At 27.0% G+C, this 20,628-nt stretch overlaps 1 protein-coding gene across 2 annotated transcripts in view; it reads left to right on the forward strand.

Moving 5' to 3' along the window:
• The window catches only part of LOC107441269 (lachesin), a 195,543-nt gene that overhangs the window by 139,780 nt on the left and 35,135 nt on the right, over positions 1–20,628 (forward strand). The window contains exons 1-3 of one of the 2 annotated variants that reach the window (XM_043039282.2): positions 6,759–7,683; positions 18,055–18,158; positions 18,923–19,130. In XM_043039282.2, the coding sequence (XP_042895216.1) occupies positions 7,617–7,683; positions 18,055–18,158; positions 18,923–19,130 (379 nt within the window). In that variant the 5' untranslated portion in view covers positions 6,759–7,616. Of the gene's footprint in view, positions 1–6,758; positions 7,684–18,054; positions 18,159–18,922; positions 19,131–20,628 lie in introns of those variants that run through there. The other variant, XM_043039280.2, reaches the window with a different exon arrangement.

A 20,628-nucleotide genomic window follows, 5' to 3' on the forward strand; every position in this document is an offset into this window, starting at 1 on the left:
GCGGGTCAAATATATAATTATATATAAACGTATTAATGTAAGTTTAAGTTTAAAATATGTAATGATTATAAGTTTCAAAAACAAAGATCCATTTATAATATTAGGCTTCATTATAAATCGAATTTTACTTAATTAAGAAATTACAATGGAATGTATGTATGGTTTGTCCCCAATAAAACAAATACAATTATATATATTAAAAAATATAATATTAAATATAATATAAATATAATATAATAAAATATAATATTAAAAATATTAATTATATATTTACAAACTATTAATTTTCTAGTTAATGAAATAAAATATATTATTAATAGAAGCACTATTTTACGAGTAAATGATCAATAGAAATTGCTTATTTTAAAGCATTTTTACTGCTATAGATATAAACGTATTTACTGTGTAATTATAACAAATATAATTATATATAAACGTATTAACGTAAGCTGAATTTTAAAATATGTAATGATTATAAATCTCGAAAACAAAGATCCATTTATAATGTTAGGCTTCATTATAAATCAAATTTTACTTAAATAAAAAATTACAACGGAATTTATGTATGGTTTGTCCCCAATAAAACAAATACGTAATTTTTTAACTTTTCCCTCTGATAATACATTAACTGAAGAGATGTCATAAATTGAAAGATCTTCGTGTTCATCCGGTTCCTTTATCTCTAATTATTATTTCTTTGTAGCACTCTTTGTTTAATTGGTTGATTGAGCGTGACCAATTATATTTCCTGCTCTCTTTTTCCCTTTAGCCGTCTAATTTATTAAGAATCTTTCTCCAAATAAATTCATTATTATTTTTGCTAAGAAATTCATTAGTTAATTTATTTTTATTCAAGAACGTCTAACATTTGTTTTAAAATGGGGTCAAACGATATTTTAGAATTTATTTTGTTTCGTTTTTTTAATAATGCTAATTCTAAATAAGAGCACCAAAATTTTCTTGTTTAAAAATAAAACTGCGTTGCATTTTTATTAAAATATGGAACTTCTAGAAGTCAGGTGCCTGAAGCGCTGCAATGTTGATGATGACAGTATTTTGTTTTATCAGGACTATTCTAATCTTAGAAGTATTAATTTGGAGGCATAGTCTATTCATGCTACCGCATTCATATTAATAATTTAGTTAACGTATAATAAATAATTAATTAGTAAATAATATGTAAAATCTCTTTTTTTTAAAAAAATAATTAAAGCTATGAGGTAGCAAAAACACCAGTGATCTCATTTTTAAAGTATTAGAAAAAAAATTAACACGCTGCAGTTTATTTAAAAAAAAAAACAATGTTTAATGATAAATTAATTGATTAATTCCCATTTTCAAATTTCCCTCCCAAACAATCTAATTATTGTTTTTAAACGAATTTTATTATGGATGCCTAAAACTACCCCTTTCACATAATATCCAAATTTAAGGACGTTAGAGCAAAGAGTTTTGGCATTATACGAGAAGGTAAAACTAAACTCAGCGGCACGACAGCCCATAGAGGGCCAAGCCCTTCTGTGCTCATCTCAGCTTTCTTGACGTTGGGATCTGGGGTGCAGGAGCAGATGTTCCATTCAGGTAGTCAGCCGAACGCGGAACCCCAAGTGTTTAGTTCCCAATGTATACGAGAAGGTAACACTACTTTTATTAGGAGAAGGACTTTTTTTTAATAATTATACATATTTTTGTCTCATATCATGCTACAATGTTGTATGACGAAATAAAACTAAGATTCTAATTTGCTTTCAAATATTATTTGATTGTTTTCTTATTATATTTAATATAATTCTAAGTAGAGCCATGGTGGCTGAAGGGAAACAGCACTCGCTTTCTAAGAGTTGAACCAGGTTTAAAGCTCAGAGATGGTTGGTCGATACGAATTCTGCACCCGGCTCTCACCGACCACAGAGCTGAAGTAAAGTATCCTGGGTGGTACAGATCATGGGTTAGAGTCTCCCTGGCGTACGGCCAACAGTAGGGGGGTTTAAGAGGCGCAAATGCTCCATGTAGCGCAAATGCGGGTCAGTTCCATAAAAAAGTATTCAACTATAGCAAAGTTTCTCCCAATACTTGATCCAGGAGTTCCCTTGTCTTCAGGATTGGGTTCAAAATTACAAGGATACGGAGTTGAACATTAGCAATCGTGAGCCCAAAATTGGGATGGCTGCTCAGCGAAGGTTATAAAATATAATTATAGGTAGTGTTAAATTTCCTTCTGTGTTTCCTCGTTCTACAAGTATACTTTCGTGTACCGTGCGATAAAAACATGGATTGCATTGAATGACATTTGATCTAATGATCAGCTATTTATGTTTTAGGACTCAATCTTAATGGTTTAAGAACATGGCCTCAAATATGACCAATTAATTTCTGCGGACGATATGTTAAGTTACGAAACTATTCACAAAACGTGTTTCTCTGAATAAATATTAATTTTTTTCAATGGATTCAGATGGTTGACCATCGAAATATAGGGATAGTCACCATCTGGAAATTATGGTCTTAATAGTTTGGTCAGGAGAGCTGTTCAAAGTTTGGCTCTTAATGTTAATTTCGCTTCTCGCGTATTTCGCAAATATATCGAGAACTTTTTAAGTGCGAAAACGTTTTGCACACAGTTATAAAATTTTCCATCCAGAAACCCCATGTAAACAATATCTTTCAGTGCATATTTATTTTTATTAATTTATTTAATAGTGAGGTTTCCAATTCAAAAATAATAATAGTAAGTGAGAAAAGCTAAATGTTTAACAATTAATTCGTAAAAGTCAAATTTTGACGAATTTTAATTATCGAGAAATGCATTTGACAGCATATTTACGAGCTCAAAGCTGTCCCAGTGAAAGAAATTTCTTTGATTGCATTGAAAAATTGTCAATGTTGTAAAAATTTCCTTGGAAAAATTATGTGAATTCTGAGAGCTATATCACATATATCAGCAGAATTTCACGGCACTTAAATTTATATATTCTTTCAAAATACACTTTTTCGACTATTTCTAAATACTATTCTTTTTTATTGTAATCCTATTGGATCCTAATAGAAAGTTTAAGCCCAAATTTACTTGTGTAATTTATTATTCAGTATTTTGCAAGAGTTTAATGTTTATTTTGATAGAAATTTAAGTGTACTTAGAAGTAAATGTAAATGTTTTTTTTTTTTAAATTTATAAATAATTTTCAAAAATTTTGCTATTAAATAATAATTAACAATTCAATACGTTGCAACAATTCTCAAAAAGTGATATATTCAAACACACGTTGGTTAACGCGAAAAGCCATCCGTTTTTGATGTAAAATGGGATGTGTATTGACATAATTATTAATGAGACTGTAAAATCAATTGAAAAAATCATTTGAAAATTTTAAAATAATTTCGTGAAATTTTTTGCTTAAATAAGGCAATCAACAATAATACAAAACTTTGCTTATATTCTTTGATCAATTCATAAGAGACCCTAAAATAAGATGATAAACGCAATAAGCAATTACACTTTCGGAGTAAAATGGGATATTTTTTCCCGTAATTAGTATTTGCATTTCAATATATATTCAAATAATATATTTAGCAAGCATTGATCTATTACTATATAACAATATTATCTGAAAATAAAATCTCGATCTATATTTTAATGTCTAAAATATTTAGGCTAATTCAATAAGGCTTATACTTGATTAAAAAGGGAATGAAAATGAATTTCATTAGGGAAATTAATGCAAAAACAAGATAAACCGATCATGTAATCATGTTTCTCTCTCTTATATGACTAAAACCTTCCATTAGGAAATTAAAAGTTCCAAATACCATCTTCTCTGGCTTGTCTTTAATGTCTTTAATGAGATTCCACAATTTAGTAGTCATTTTTAAGATTAGTTTGATTTATATATATATATAGAGNTTTTTTTACAAATTAAATTCATGGAATACACTCATTTAACAAGCAGGAAATTAGATCCAAGATATTTTTATTTGAAAGCACATTACCTTAAAATAGTTTTGATTTTTATTTATTTCCAGAAGTTCATAACGATTTTATTATGTCAATACCTTTAAGAATTCATTAAATGAGCAAATTCTTTCATCGTTCTAATTTACGGATATATTTTCTCTATATTTTTCTGTATGATGATTAATTATGTATTTAAGAACCAATTACTAAATGAGTTATTAAAATGATATGTATGATTGAATTTATTAGTCTTTTTATTTTAGTTTTTTTTTCATTATTCATTCATATTTACATAAACCAGAAATTCAAAAAGCTAATATTTGTACAACTTTAAATTTATATATTATTACAATTTCCAAATTATAATAAAATTGTTTCTGTTATCGATACCTATTTTAAACGATCAGCCTTTTAACTTACTTATTTTGAATTTTTACTTTTGTTAAAACTTGTCTATAGAGGTACCCAAGTACTTAAGAAGCCAAATTTTGAAATGCTAGTTTAAAATTTCGCATTAAACTTTAATTAGTACGGATAAAAACTAAGTTCCCTTGCGACTGAAAATAGCTAAAGGTCCTATAATTTCAAAACTTGGATAATTGCTTGTCTGGGGTGATTGACTGAAGTCAGAGTTGCACAAATATCGCCTGTAGTTCCCTGATAAGCTGAGGTACTCATAAATTGGAAGTGACAGGGAATTAAACTTCTGTCCTTCGCAATGTGCATTGTGTACTGAATGCATGTACAGCAATGTGCTATGAATACTGAATGTGCGTACTGCAATGCGCATTTTTCACTAAAAAAATGATATAAATACACCGAAACTTTGGAACATTTAGTCAAAAGGCAAATTTCTTTTAAAACTGATTGTTTGTTTCAAATTGTTATATTTTTATTTGCATAAATGCGGATGTGAATAATAAACTCTAGTGCAATAGTTTTAAAGTTAAACAATATTCTTTTTTGAAGAAATAATAGTTTATGTTATATTACAATTATTTACATTGTTGCATTGCATTCGGAAAAAAAGTCAAACATATTTTTTTTTCTTTGAAAAAAGAATGAAAAATAGCTTAAAAAATATAAAATAGTTTTCATAGTCTATTTGACTATGTTCTAACTAATAAATGCAGATGTATAAATAGAAAATAATAATCAATATCATTTTAATTATCTCTTTATTTCTCTTGAATGAATAAATAAATAAGAATAAATAAATAAATAGAAACTATATGAATACAACTGCATTATTCATTATTTATTTTCAAATAAATAAAGAGAAGATAACTGCGTTACCTGATTAAAAATATCGCTTTTTAAGGTGGAGGAAACCATAAAAAATCACGTTGCTAAATAAAGAGAGGAAGGTAATTTAGCCTGCAGGTAAATGTATATTTTTTAAATTAATATTAATTTTACTTTATTTAAAATCGATACGCAACTCAAATGTGTTTGTAATTAAAAAATATTCTGTTAACTTACATACAAAATCAAAATTCGTACGTTTTACTGTTCGTGATACATATAGTACACATATATATTTTATATTATATACATAGTATATTAAATAATATACATTTTATATTACATATTATATAATGTATATTATATATTTTATATTATATATTATGTATTGTATATTATATATTTTATATTCAATATTACATTTGAATTAATTAGTGGGAACAAACTGTCCTAAAAAAATAAAAATATAGCGGAATTTAAAATTACTTTTTATAAGAGAATAAGCATAATTATTAATATAGTCATAAGAGTATTGAAAAATAAAGATTTACAAAAGAAATTATCCTTCATTATAAAAGATATTTCCTTTTAAAAGTATTAGCTACCAATCTTTTTTTAATTTATGGATTATTATATACTACTAATTTATTATAAATTCATTTCGAAAAATTATTCAGAAGATTTTATTTGAAAAGAAAAGCACACTCACTTTTTTGTTTATGCGTAAAATTTGTATTCTTTTAAATTGAAATTCAAAAATTTTGAACTGAATAAGTTTATTAATAAAAATCTTTTAATTCCGTAGATTTCTTATTATTGTTTACCGAAATATTTTATTTTTTATTTATTGTATTTTATTTCTTATTTATTAGAAAAAAGCCATATATTTTTTTAAAAAAAATCTTCATTATGCTCTGCATTATTTTAAACAGTAGTCATTGACATCGTCCGCTTGTTACTTTTTTATTTTAGCTTATTTGTTTCATCCTCTTTATGTTTCATAGTATCAGGAAAAACACTTCCATTTCAATTTTATAAATGCCATTTATTTTGTTGCCTATGAAGAAATTTTAAACTTATAGAAGATTAGCAGAAAAATAGCAACAATAAAATACATTTACTGTTATTAAGGCTATATCTTTCCAAAAATATGCTGACAGATATGATTGATAAGGGGTAAACCAAAAATATTTCGCCCATTAAAGAATTCGGCAGCTTATCTATCCATTATTACCCCCAAACGATGCCATTAATTTTTATCAACACCAATATTTTCTGGAAAGCGATGAAAAAAATAATATTTTCGTCAGCTGACATGATAGGAATTTATATGAAAATAAAAACCACATCTGTCATGATATTTTATAACTTTCACTTTTTCCCAAAGAATTAGTTTTCATGTCAAACGTTAAGCAACCGCGTTAGCCATCTTTCTTTGTTACCCATCTCACGTCAAACTTCATTTAAAGTAATGGCGAGTAATCATCCGTTCTGCGCATGCGCAGTTTTAGTGTCCATTTAGTTTTCCTAGTATGGTTGTTGAGAATGAAAGATTTTTGTTGTTCTCTCATTTAACGAAACGCAATCGTGGTTATGTTTTTACTGTTAGAAAACAAGTTTCATTTCTTCTAAGAAAATTACTTTAATCACCTTTTGACTTTTTCTAACGCGTTATTTATTTTATAATGTTAATTTTTTAATTAGTTTTTTTTCAGAAACCTCATATATATTTTTTTTTAATTATGAAACAAGATTTCTGTACTTTAAAAATGCGTTATTTTTCTGATGCAAATAATCTTAAATAGTTCTTTTTTCCTTCTGAAATCAGCAAATATAATTTGAATTTTAGTGCTTGGAATTATGTTTCTTTGCTTCGAATGTTATTTTCATCTCCTTTTAAAATTTTCAAATAAGTAATTTTGTACTTTAAAGTACGACTATTAAAATATATTTATTTCTTTTTTATTTTATTTGGTATATTTTAATATTCAATTTAATTTTAACTGCAAATAAATTAAAAACTTTATGTAAGAGATATAAATAAACTAAAATCAAAATTTTACACAGATTTTAACAGTGTTTCTTCTTTATATTAAAGAAAGAATTCTGGCATTTAAGGATGAAAATTTGTAAATACAAGCTTATCGATTTGTTTTAAAAATGCTTTAAAAAAGAAAAACCCTAAAAACACAACCCACATAGCAAAGAATTCAACATTTATTTACCGAAGAACGATAAAATTTATATATTAAACTTTTCCTACCCGAAAAAATTCATCCAAGCAAAAGTATACTGGAAAAGTAAATTTCATATTTTTGGTTACGACGCTCTTTAGAGATCAAAATTGAATCCAGCCTATCACCAAATTGGCAAAAAAAGTAAGACAAAACCTTTAAATTCTTTACGTCAGCAGACCAAAATGGTATTGCTTTTTCAAACCTTACTTTGTTTTCTAACACTTCGACTTTCGTCAGCCATAAAAAGTGGTATGTATACATTTTATGAAATCCTCTTATTCATTCAAATTGTAGTATATTTTTATTTTGGGCTTAACTTTGGAAAAAAGTTATTTTTTGTTCATTTTATCCCTAAAGACTATAAGTTTTCTATTAATAATAACTTATTGTAATAATAACTTTATTAATAGTGTTACATTTCATTTAAGTTATATAACAATTTTAAAAGTAAATAAGTGCATCAACACTTACGTAATTTTGTATTTTTTGTATTTAAATGTCTCATGTATTTGCATATGAAACATGATTAAAAACTATTTTAATTGTCACTGATTTTGCATCTATGCTTCGAATTTTTTTTCATTGTATTTTTCAACACTCTATGGAGTTTAATTTGTTATAACATATATATTTTTTATTTATTGTTAGGAACAATAGTTCATAGTAAATTTATTAATATTATGTTTTTTTAAATAGTAATGATAGAATAGTTTAAATGGTGTCTCATTAGTAAATACTATTGAAATTTTTAAGGAAAGTAATTGCTATTTTACATGCAATTTTTGCTTTATATGTATTTACCCGTTTTAATGAAAAGAGGAAGTTCCTGTCTAAAATAATTTAATCGATTATTCATCGTATCTATATTTTAATATCATTTTCTTTTTGTTTTTAGTTTTATAGTATTGCAATTATTCTGCATTATACAACAAAATATTTTGTTATCAAAATTTGTTTAAAAATACTAATTACTTCTTCATTTTTTTTGTATTCGGTATACATAGTTAGCTTTATTTTTTATTGCTTGAAAAAATAAAGATCATTTTATCTATTTTACATTATTCTATTTTCACTCATTTTAAATTTCTTGTTTTTTTTAAGTATTTCTTATCTACTTCATCAAATTTATTATTTTTTCATACTTTATCACGTATATTTTATTATAATAAGGTTTTATTAACTGTTAAGTGCATACATTTTGATTTTTCCACATTTTATAATAAAAATAATTTAGTTGCATTTCTGTTTTAAATAAATGCACCTATTTATATTTTATAATCCCCAAAATATTGTTTTTCTTTCTGATAAATATATTTTTCTTGGATAGTTATTTCTTCTATTAACACTATATGTTTTTGTGAAAATTGTTTTGGTAACATCATCTATTAAAATAAATCTCATATTATATCTTAATCTCATTACTAGGTCCCAGGTTATAGTAAATCTTTTTTAAATATACTTAAAAATTCCCTAGTTTTTTTCTTCAAATAATTTTAGTCTATATGTTAAACATATCTATAAAGATTTGTTTTAAAAAAATAGTTAATTTAAATGTTTGCTTAGTAGAAACAACACTATTTATACCATTAAAAGTGAAAAAAATCCTTTTAACCACTTATGTATATATTTGCTTCGTAGTCGATATCTCTCTTACTATTATTTTAACGGCGATAAAACTTATTTTGGAAACGTAACATAGATAAAAAAATTATACTGAAATATATTTCACTAAAAGGACCCACCTTATTGTAAATATTTGTATAAAATACTTAACATTTCATAATTCCTTTCTTTATCTAATATTTTTAATCTATCTTTTTTGTCTACTTATTTTGATAATATTTGTCTTTTTATTTTGTTGAAACAAAACTGTTTATAACATTTTAAATGGAAAAAATCCTTTTGAACTCTTATGTACAGATTTTACTCTTATGTACAGACGTTATTTCTTTTGCAATTATTTTAAAGTATGATAAAGAAATGTCTTGAAACTTTACATAGAAAAAAAAACTTTTACTGAATTATATCTCACTAAAAGGACCCACGCCATTGTAAATATTTGTATAAAAATATTTAAACATTTCATAATTCCTTCTTTTTATATAATATTTTTGTCTATCTCTTTAGTTTATCTATTTAGCTACTTTTTATCTGCATTTATTAAGAATATGAACATAGGCCATGCATACATCCATTGCATTTTTATTTCCTTTAAAAAAACTAGAATTTTGTAATTTCAATCTCTATTTTTTAAAAATATATTTTGAAAATTACTTCATAAAATGAGTCTAAACTTAACACATACTATTACTTCTGATTGTTACTTGTGAGATTACATTTTATTATTATGCGTAGATATTACTTTGTCATTAGTCTTATATATCAGATTAAATTTAGATTAATTAATAACGTTGCATTGCACTTGACTTTAAATAACATTTTTAGTCATTTTTTTTCAAAATGGTTACTTAAATTTAGGTTTATGATGCAGGAAAAGAAAATCTCCGATTTATTTAAATAATTGATTTTTATAAAACCATAATTATAAATTTCATATGCAAACATCAGTTGATATCAATTTAAGTTTTGTGAAAAAATGTACATTAAACAGACTTAACGACGAATTATGAAAAAAATATATTTTGGTATAAATGAAAAAAATAATCTTTCATTATTTTAAACAATTTTAATTACAACGAAATTCTAATTTTATGAAAAACAAATTTCTCTATAGTGTTTGTTCAATGAAATACTATAAAATTGAAACTGTAATGTATCTGCCCTGTTTCTTTAAGCTTAAATAAAATAGCTTAAGTATAAGTATATAATAACTTAAGCTTAAGTAAAATAATTTAGGACGCATTGAGAACAGTAAAGAAACATGAATTTCATTCCAAGGATAATAAGCATAGAATTAATGTCACTCTGATTTTTGAAAATTATAGTTATGTCTTTTTGTTCTATACTTCCTAGAAAATACATTAAAAATATGAAGCAAACCCCCTTTAATTTACTACTTCAACTAAAAGATATTTACAACTTATTTAAAATTTCTGATTTTTTTTCTGTAGCCATGAATTGTTACAATTTCTACGAAAGCTGGTTACTTGCCAATTATATCGTTAAATATATTTTTTAGTTTCGTTGGAGTTAATTATTTTGTTCTTAAGAACAATTATTTTCTTATTTGAAAAGATTTATAATTAGGAAACAAGGTAACGAACTTATAACTTAACTTAGATTTATAGTTTTAATTGATTGAAGAAAAAACATTATAAACGCATTCAGAAACCTTTAAAGAAATTATATTATGGGGTTTTAAAACATTTCTGTATTCATATGCATACAAAAAAGAACACGCAAGAGAAATATTATGAAGACGAAAAAGTCAAGGCAATATGAGCAATACATGTCAACTTTATTTTTAGAAAGTATTTCAATTAATGCAAGGTTTGTTGACACAGGTGAGATTTCAAGTGGGAAATCATTGTATATCACAACGGAAATGTACAAAAATTTGTTATTGGAAAAAAATGTGTTTCGACACTATATTGTTCCACTCATTTAAATTAATTCATCATCTTCTTCTTCTTCATAAGCGCAACAGCCTTTCACAGGCCAAGGCTGACTCGCAGATTTTCCTCCATCTGGCCCTGTAAGGTGCGACGGCCCGCCATCGGTTGACTCCCAATAGCTAGAGGTCCTTTTCAGCGTCGTCTATCCATCTTGTAGGTGGTCGTCCCCTACGTCTCGTCCCTTTAATTGCGGAAAAAGTCACTTTTTTTGGCAGGGAAGGCATCAGAATTTCTGAAGAGGTGGCCCAGCCACATAATGCGTGATGCTTTAACAGTTCTCATAATGTCGGTCCCACCGAATTTGTCATATTTATTTGTAAATTTCGTGGTTGTAAAGAATTCTCCTAACGTTATTCTCTTGAAGAGATCCAAAGATTTTTCTTTCAAAACTTAGCAGTTTTTCCTCCTCTGTTTTGTTTAGGGTCCAGCACTAACTTCCATACGTAACTATACGCCTGATTAAAGTTTTGTAAATGTTTAACTTTGTCTTCACACTGATGAACTTGGATTTGAGTTGGTTTCTGAGGCCGTAGAAACTTCTGTTAGCCATAAAAATTCTGTTATTTATTTCGATTTTCAGGTTGTTGTGGCTAGAGATCAAGGTTCCTAAGTACTTGAACTGGTTAACAGTTTCAAAAGAGTAAGTCATTATCTCCAGGGGAAATCGATCAGGAGTTTTATTTGTTGCGATCACAAACTTGGTTTTGTCTGCATTTATAACTAGTCCCATCTCCTTCGCCGCACTCTCAAGCGCTACAAAAGCGTCAATGACTGAGCGCTTTGTTCTTCCAACTATGTCGATATCATCAGCAAAAGCGAGTAGTTGGACAGTTCTTTGTAAGATTGTTCCATTTGTGTTGATACCAGAGTCTCTAATGGCCTTTTCCAAAGCTATGTTAAATAGCAGGCAAGAAAGGGAATCACCCTGTCTGAGGCCTTTTTCGGTGAAAAATGGTTCAGAGAGACTTGACGAGATTTTTATTCTGCACGAAACTCTTTTGAGTGTCATTCTTGTGAGGCTGATTAGCTTCTTTNATTTCGATTTTCAGGTTGTTGTGGCTAGAGATCAAGGTTCCTAAGTACTTGAACTGGTTAACAGTTTCAAAAGAGTAAGTCATTATCTCCAGAGGAGATCGATCAGGAGTTTTATTTGTTGCGATCAAAAACTTGGTTTTGTCTGCATTTATAACTAGTCCCATCTCCTTCGCCGCACTCTCAAGCACTACAAAAGCGTCAAAGACTGAGCGTTTTGTTCTTCCAACTATGTCGATATCATCAGCAAAAGCGAGTAGTTGGACAGTCCTTTGCAAGATTGTTCCATTTGTGTTGATACCAGAGTCTCTAATGGCCTTTTCCGAAACTATGTTAAATAGCAGGCAAGAAAGGGAATCACCCTGTCTCAGGCCTTTTTCGGTGAAGAATGGTTCAGAGAGACTTGACGAGATTTTTATTCTGCACGAAACTCTGTTGAGTGTCATTCTTGTGAGGCTGATTAGCTTCTTTGGGATGTTAAACTCCAACATAGCCTCAAGTTTCAATTAATATTATTCATTATATTTTTAATTCATAATTAACTTTCAATTTAAATCAACGTTATTAAACAAAAAAATAATAAAATGATTATAAATTCCGCTTTGGAAAAAATATATTAATATTTTCTCAATTCGAGTCATTTTCAAACTTAAATTGTTGAAGTCAAATGACTAAATAACTTTAATTTTTAAAAAAATAATCCAAATAATATTTTATAGCATTAAAATTTATTTACTAATTTACTAAATATTTTTAGTAGATGTATATACAGGCAAATGAAAACTTTTTTAAAAAAAAATGCCCGTATATTACCATATTGCCAAATACAGCGATATGAAACATAACGATCTGCCCCAATCTTCCTAGTCTTTTATTTAACTTCAATTAAACCACCTGCTAAATGGAAATAACTTTAATTTATCTGGTTGTAAAAATCATGTCAAATATAATACTCTGCGCAGCTTATCTAATTTACAGTTTTTAAATTGCTTTTGAATTTAAACATTTTAATGTTTTGCGTTTAAAAATTTTAATTATTTGTAATTAAAGGATCACTTATTCTTAGTAAAATGCATTATATGCTTTTTAAATGTTTATTTAAAGAAAGCTTGGTCGCAAAAGATTTTAAAAAGTTAATTCTAGAAAAATTTTATAAAGTGTAAGTCGAATTGTATAAAGTTAATCTCAACTATTTTGGAAAAACAATAACCATATGAAAAGACTTACTCAATATTTATTTTCAAAATTTATTTAAAAAAATGTAAATTTTTTAGTCGATTCGGTAAGAAAAATTCACAATACGTTTGGAATTTTACAAAGAAAGAATTCACTTGAAAAATGCATTCAGTATTTCTCAAATTGAATCCTATATTCGCTAAGTTAGCAAAAATAAATAAAAAGAACTGTGTATGCTTCATGTGATCAGGGAAAAAATATGATATCGTTTCTTTATAAAATATTTTATCTCTTTCAACAATTCGGTTTCCTTTACCAACAAACCCAAGATTGTAGAAAGGTACGTTATAATTTTTTTTGTGTTTTACTGGTCTAAAAGCTAAAAAAATACTAGTTTTCAGAAAATTTTAGTTTATTTTTCATAAACTATATATTTTTTTACTAAGACACACATCATTAAATTTCTAAAAGCTTTTCTTGATGTATACAAAAAAATTAGTGATACATATTTCTTCCTCAAATGCATTATATTAATTGTAATCCTTAGAAAAATGAAATAAAAATACAGACTTTTTATGGCATTTTTGACATTGTAAGGGAATTTATTTTAAAGTTTTATTTTGAGCTAAGAATTATTATTTTTAAAGGCTTCAGATTTCAGAAAAACATAACATAACATCAACTAATTGTAATCCTTGAGTCAATAAAATAAAAATGAAATTTTTTTTATTAAGGGGGCACTTTTTAAAGTAATTTATTTTATGGTATTATTTCAAGATAGGAATTATTATTTTTTAGGTTAAGAAAAATATGCCAAATTTATTAGTTTCTAGGTCCTCTTCACAACAACCTGAGCATTTTAATATCTTCATGTAGAACTCAACTAAAAAGCTTATGTGAACTCTGAAAAATTTTGCTAATCATTAAATTGTTCTACTTTACCAAAGTTATAAATAGTTAGTAATAAAAAGTTGATTCAGCCTTTAATAAAAAAACACTTACTTCATAAATGCTTTAAATAGGTCAATTTTATGTAAAAAATATGGGTTTGGCAAGTTGACTTCAATGATTTCTTATTTTTTTTCTCGTGTACTTAAAAAATTATTTTACAATTTATTTTATGTCGTTAAATTAATGCCTGCACCTTGCAAAAAGAAATTTAAAGAACTTCAAATAACGTAAACTTCTATGATAACAAAATAATGTCAACTTGCAAAGTTGTCATATAATTATTTCATTCATCGTATGTTTTAGACGATGTTATTTTTTCCCTTTTTTTCACACGAACTTTTATTCTAAGAAAATACAACGAATTCTCAAGCTACGAGAGCACAGTTTCAGATTAACTGGTCTTAATGAAAAATAATTTCAATGTTTACATTTCTCTAAAGTGTGAAAAATAGTCTAACTCTAATTATTTTTATCTTCTTAGAACTTAAAATTAAATTACAAAAGTTGTACAAGCTAAGATATATCATTGCAATATAAATTTCTTTCATGCATATATAATTAGGTTATTTCAGCTATTCAAACTAAATTTTTATCCCTAATTCTATGCGATGGGAATAAAATCCTACTCATTGAAAACTAGTTCTTATTTAAAAAATATATACGTTTCTCACATACACTTAAAATCAATTTTTCCTTATAAAAGGAATTGATCTGACAGAAATCTCATATATTTCGTCACGCAACTTATAGTTTGACGCAGGGAAAATTTCTTCATCACAAAGTATTTTTCGATCTATATTACATTTTCGGTCAATATTATGTTATCTCGGATAGTTACAACAGAAAAAGTTTGTTTATCTGTTGCTCAGTGTTATATAAAATTTTTATTGGCACTCTTCTTACTTGAGTATTTAAAGATTAATTTCTGTAGAACACTTAAGTTAAAAGCATTTTAGCATTATCAATTACTGTCTGACAAAATGTGGAAAAAAAGTATTTTGTGAATGACATTGAAGTTTTAGTCAAAATTATGTAAACTCTTATGTTTACATCAGAAATTAGTTTACTTATCTTTTGCTCATGATAACGTTATGCTTTCTCATCATCAGTATCGATAATTTCTTAAATTTTCAAAAGATGTATTACACAGAATTCTTAAGTTAAATGAGCATTTGTGTAATAAATTATTCTTGACAAAATATAGGAGTTGTGCGAAATGGATTAGGGTTAATTTATTTATTAAGCATCAGAAGAAACATAGTGGATTATTTTGCAGCAACCTGATAAGAACGTTACATTATCACCATCCCTTGTCTTAATAGTCTACTAGTGTGGGTAACCTTCTTGTGAGAATCCTTCAGAAATCTGTTTTTGACACAATTTTTCTATAATATTTAATACCTAGAATAGAATAAGAAAGTCATTTTGAATGCCATAAAAGACTAGGTCTTCCTTTACACTATCCTATCTTCCTCTTTCTCTAGCTCCTCAGATAATTTCACCATAAAATTCTGATTCTAGGTGCAACTGTCATGCATACAAAAAACTTGAGCTCTCCACTTATGTCGACTTTATTTAGTAAAGAGAATTATAGCTTGTTTCATTCTAGACTTTAAATAATTTAGAATTGAATAGTTTTAATTAAACATTATTGCTCCTGATTTTTACTCCTTTAAATACAGTCCTCAGGACCTTTCGTCCAAAAGTTTAAAATATAGCATCTGCAATACTATTCAGCATGTTCTATAAAATATACTAAAAATAGTTTAAATTTATGTCATTGTAGCTAATTATTGTATTTCCTCTCGTCATTTTCATAAGGGTCCATTTTTTTAATTCGTCATGATGGTTTTTCTAATTTGTGTGAGTATGAAGCGGGTTTTAACATTTTTCTCAGATTTAATCCTGAGGATAACTGAGGGATTTTTTCACATATATTTTTTTAAACTTATTAATCTAACTTAACTGACAACTTTATAGTTGTAGATAAAGATACTGAATATTACTTTTTTACTATAAAATATTGGGATATATTTTTGCCGAGTTCAGTTCATTCTTAATAATCGTTCACTCTTAATAAGTAATTAGCAAACCGTAAAATTAAAACGCAACTGAGTGTCAAGGGAATTAGTAAATTTGTGAAAAAAAAACATGATTTGTAATAACTTGCAAGAAAATTTTATGAAGTCGATTTATGAAGTAGACTTATGAGTTCATTGAAATTGATTTACCACTTCATTATTTAACTATTAATTTTCGATCAATATAATTATAAAATCAGACATTATAGAATATGTTTTTTGCTATACTCTTAGTATAATAAATTCCATGCCAAATACAATTATTTAAATCAAAGTTTCATGCAGCCTGATGAACGGTGCAAAATAAAACATGTTTATATTAAAGTTGATCTAAATGAAACGAGAATCCAGTTTTAGAAATACGGTAATACGATCCAAATTAGCGCGTCATGTTTATTGCAAAAAATCGGACATTTCTAAGGTTTCAGGATGCTCAAAATAATGTAAAAATAAATGTATCTCCAAAACGTAGGATCAGATTTTAAATTAAATGCTAGATTTAATTCAAAATCTGATATAAAATTTAAATGTTTAAAATTTTATTAATATATAGTTTTAAATTCCCACTATTTCTACTGTAAATTTAATTTGAATTAAACGAAATTAAAATACAAAGTTTTGCATTAACTTTGTATAAAATGTTTCATAAAAGTTTCAGATTCCCTAAATTTTGCACAAAGTAAAAATTCAGCTGAAATAGTTTATTCAATTTTATTATTAAAATCTAACGCATTGACTAATGTAAAAATGCATATTTAAATATCTCTACCAACCTCTATTAGTCTCCAAATATTATCATAAATGTTTCGTATATTTTAATTCTCAATATTCATGTACTGAATGAAGAATACCACCATAGCAAATGCTAATTTTAGTAATCATAACTATCTAACTGTATTATCGTAATTTAATTAAGCTGGAAACATTTATAAGGTTTTCCTGGGAATATAAATTTGAAAGAATTATTCAAAGGTAATTTTCTTTTCAAATTATCTAGTCCGCGCAGTTTTCCTAATTCTAATTTATCCTATTTTATCCCGCGGTTTCCTGTGGGAACTGGGCAAAACTTAATTCAGTTCTTAGAAAAAACGCTAATACGCTGATTTAATACTCAATTAATTACACTGTCTTTCCAAAGTCTGGAATTGATAACCCAGCTCCCGCTGCTCATTAAAGATCCACTCATGTGAGGAAATAAAAGAATATGTATTTTTTAGAGTCCCTCTAATTGCCTGAAATAGCACATATTTAATTTCCTGTTATGCTGGGAAATGCGTATTTTTTTATTTATAAAACAATGCAGAGATGCATAAATTGTCTTTTGAGGATCACATTTATACAATATAAGTAAAAGGATTATTTTTATGTAAAGATTTTATTTCAGTTTTTGAAGAATGAAAACTCTTTTTACTGCTTTTCTTTACTTCAATGAAAATTTCTGTTTCTTAATATTTACCTTTCAAACGGCTATGCTTTTACGTACAAGGAAATTTTGGTATTAAACTGAAAAAGAAACAGCTTTATATATATTTGATTTTCCTCGTAACAACTGAAACAAAACAGAAAAAGAGCAAGCTATATAGTTTTTATGTTCATTTTATTAAAATAAAATAATTATCTAATATCCTTAATACATACATCCTTAATACATACCTATTTTGCAGATACAATTATAAAAATGTTTTGACAAAGCAAAATTATGTAATAAATTTCTGCATTTTATTAAGTTTTATTAAAATTCTATTATGTTTTATGGTTGGATTATTTCATTAATGCTGATAAAAATATTTTCTTTTTATCTTTAGATGATCTTGAACCTGATTTTGTGGATAGAATTGGAAATGTTACAGCTATCGTCGGTCAGGAAGTAGAGTTAAGCTGCGTAGTTGAAAATTTGGGATCATATAGAGTAAGTAGATAGAAATATACATTTATAGAAAATAGTTTTAAAATAATTCTATATTTATTAATTTTTCAGTGACCAAATACTTTTCATGCAAACTATTATTTAAAAGAACTCTTTTGAAAATGGTTTCATGCAAAGCACATTCACTGCCATAATCCTATTGCAAACAAATGCAATCGACTAAATCAAGATATAAAAATAATTTCGAATCAGAGTATAAAAATGATTTAAGTAATTTGGTGAAATATTATCTTTTCTGAGGACGGTAATTGTTAAAATAACAAAACTATGTTACGATTAAAATTTGCGTTGCGTATTATTTAACTCAATAATTATGAGAAATAAATGTAACTGTAACCTTCGAGTTTAATTCGAGTAAGATTTCGGCAATTTCTAGAATTTATTAAGACATCTTAATTTGTTAGCTATGCAATTATAAAACAAATATCATATTTCGTAAGTTGCAAAAGTGAGCAAAATATTGCTTTTAATTTATATGTTTATAATAAAAAATTTTATGTTTTATTTAAAAAAAACTAATTGAATTAAGTACACACATAGTATTCTATTTCAATGAAATTTTATAATCTAAACCTTCGAATTGCATATTGTTTGAATAAACGTGTAAATTTTTCATGTTTGTATTACTCTCTTTACCATAAATTAATCTCTAGGAAAAATAATTGTATTTTAAACAGGGATATTGTTTCCTATTAGCATTACTATCTAATCAAAGCGAAGAAAATAGTAGCTTACCTTTTTTGCAGGTAGCGTGGATAAGAGTGGAGAGTCAAACAATATTGTCCATTCATACACACGTTATCACAAGGAACTATAGGATATCTTTAAGACACAAAGATCTTCAGTATTGGAATTTACATATCATTAATGTTCAAGAATCGGACAGAGGAAGTTATATGTGTCAAATTAATACTGTTCCCATGAAAAAACAACTCGGTTATTTAGAAGTAGTAGGTAAGTTGTTAGTAGATATTATAAATCGATATTATTTTTTGGCATGTTTTTAATTTATTATGATAAGTCTGCAAAATGAAATTTTCGTGCAAATGCAATGCCGCCATCTTTATTCCTGCCGCTACTTTACCGAACATACTTCTCATTTTTATAACTAAAAAACTAATAACTGGAGCCTCCTAGAAAAATGAAAAGAAATATACTATTGCCAAAATAATTTTGACGTGATTATGAACTTTTTTTCAGTTATTTTACGCTCCAAAGTTATCTTTGCGTTAGATAATTCAGTTCAGCGAAGACTTTCAGCATGGGAAATATACACTGAAGAGCCAGGAAAAACTGGTACAGGCATGTGTATGCAAATAAAGGGGTATGGAGCCAATCAAAGTACAGCTCTGCTATTGGCAACGCGTATATAAGGCAGCGAGTGTCCAGTACAGTTCTTAGATCGGTTACTGCTGCTACAATGCCAGGTCATACAGATTTAAGTGAGTTTGAACGTGGTGTCATAGTCGGCGCACGGGAGATGGGACATAGAAACTACGAGATAGCAATGAAATTTGGATTTTCACGTACGACAATTTCACGAATATACCGTAAGTATCGGAAATCCGGTAAAAAAAAAAACAAATCTACGACATCGCTGGGATATTTGGGATGCCTTGCAGCGTGATGTTCAGAAGATATCCCCACCCCCGCTTACTCCCACTGGTTTATGGACAGCCCTGCAGGATTCATGGTGTCAATTATCTCCAGCACTACTTCACACATTGATCGAATCCATGCCACGTCGTGTTGCGGCACTTCTGCGTGCTCGCGGGGGCCCTACACAATATTAGGCAGGTATACCAGTCTTTTTGTCTCTTCAGTGTAGCATATAAGCAGACACGGAATATCCAAAAATGGACAAGATGCAAAATTTTGAATTTATTTTGGAGTAAATAAATCAATTGCATTCAATAATATGTATAATAATTTTCAAGTATTAAATCCAGTAAATTTAAATGCATTGTTGCTAAAGGCATATTAGAATAGAAGATTTTGTCACTTTTAATATAACATTTGAGAAGTAATTATAACAAGATGTCGTCTTCTTTATAAAAAAAGTGTAAATTGTTAATTTTTTTTTATTTAAATTTGAAATTTATATCAACTAAAATTAAAATAAAGTCTAATATAACATTGTAAGAACTCGATTATTAAACAAGATATGTTTAAAAAAATAATTGCCGGAACCAGAAACAAGATGCTTAGTCTTTAAAAGCAATAAATACAACAGGCATTAAACGTTCAGTTTATTGACAGTCAGAAAGTAAGTTATTCAAAAATATTTCACATTATATATTTAAGTTATTTTTTATGGTATATAATGTATAGTATACAATGTTTGGTATAAAGCATTTAGCATGTAATATTTAGTATATTATATTTAGTATAGAATATTTTTCCTATAGTTATTATAGAAATGGTAACAAGCATCCTCATAAATAAACAGCGA

The sequence above is a fragment of the Parasteatoda tepidariorum genome, chromosome 3, assembly GCF_043381705.1.
Source record: "Parasteatoda tepidariorum isolate YZ-2023 chromosome 3, CAS_Ptep_4.0, whole genome shotgun sequence".
Taxonomy (NCBI): domain Eukaryota; kingdom Metazoa; phylum Arthropoda; class Arachnida; order Araneae; family Theridiidae; genus Parasteatoda; species Parasteatoda tepidariorum.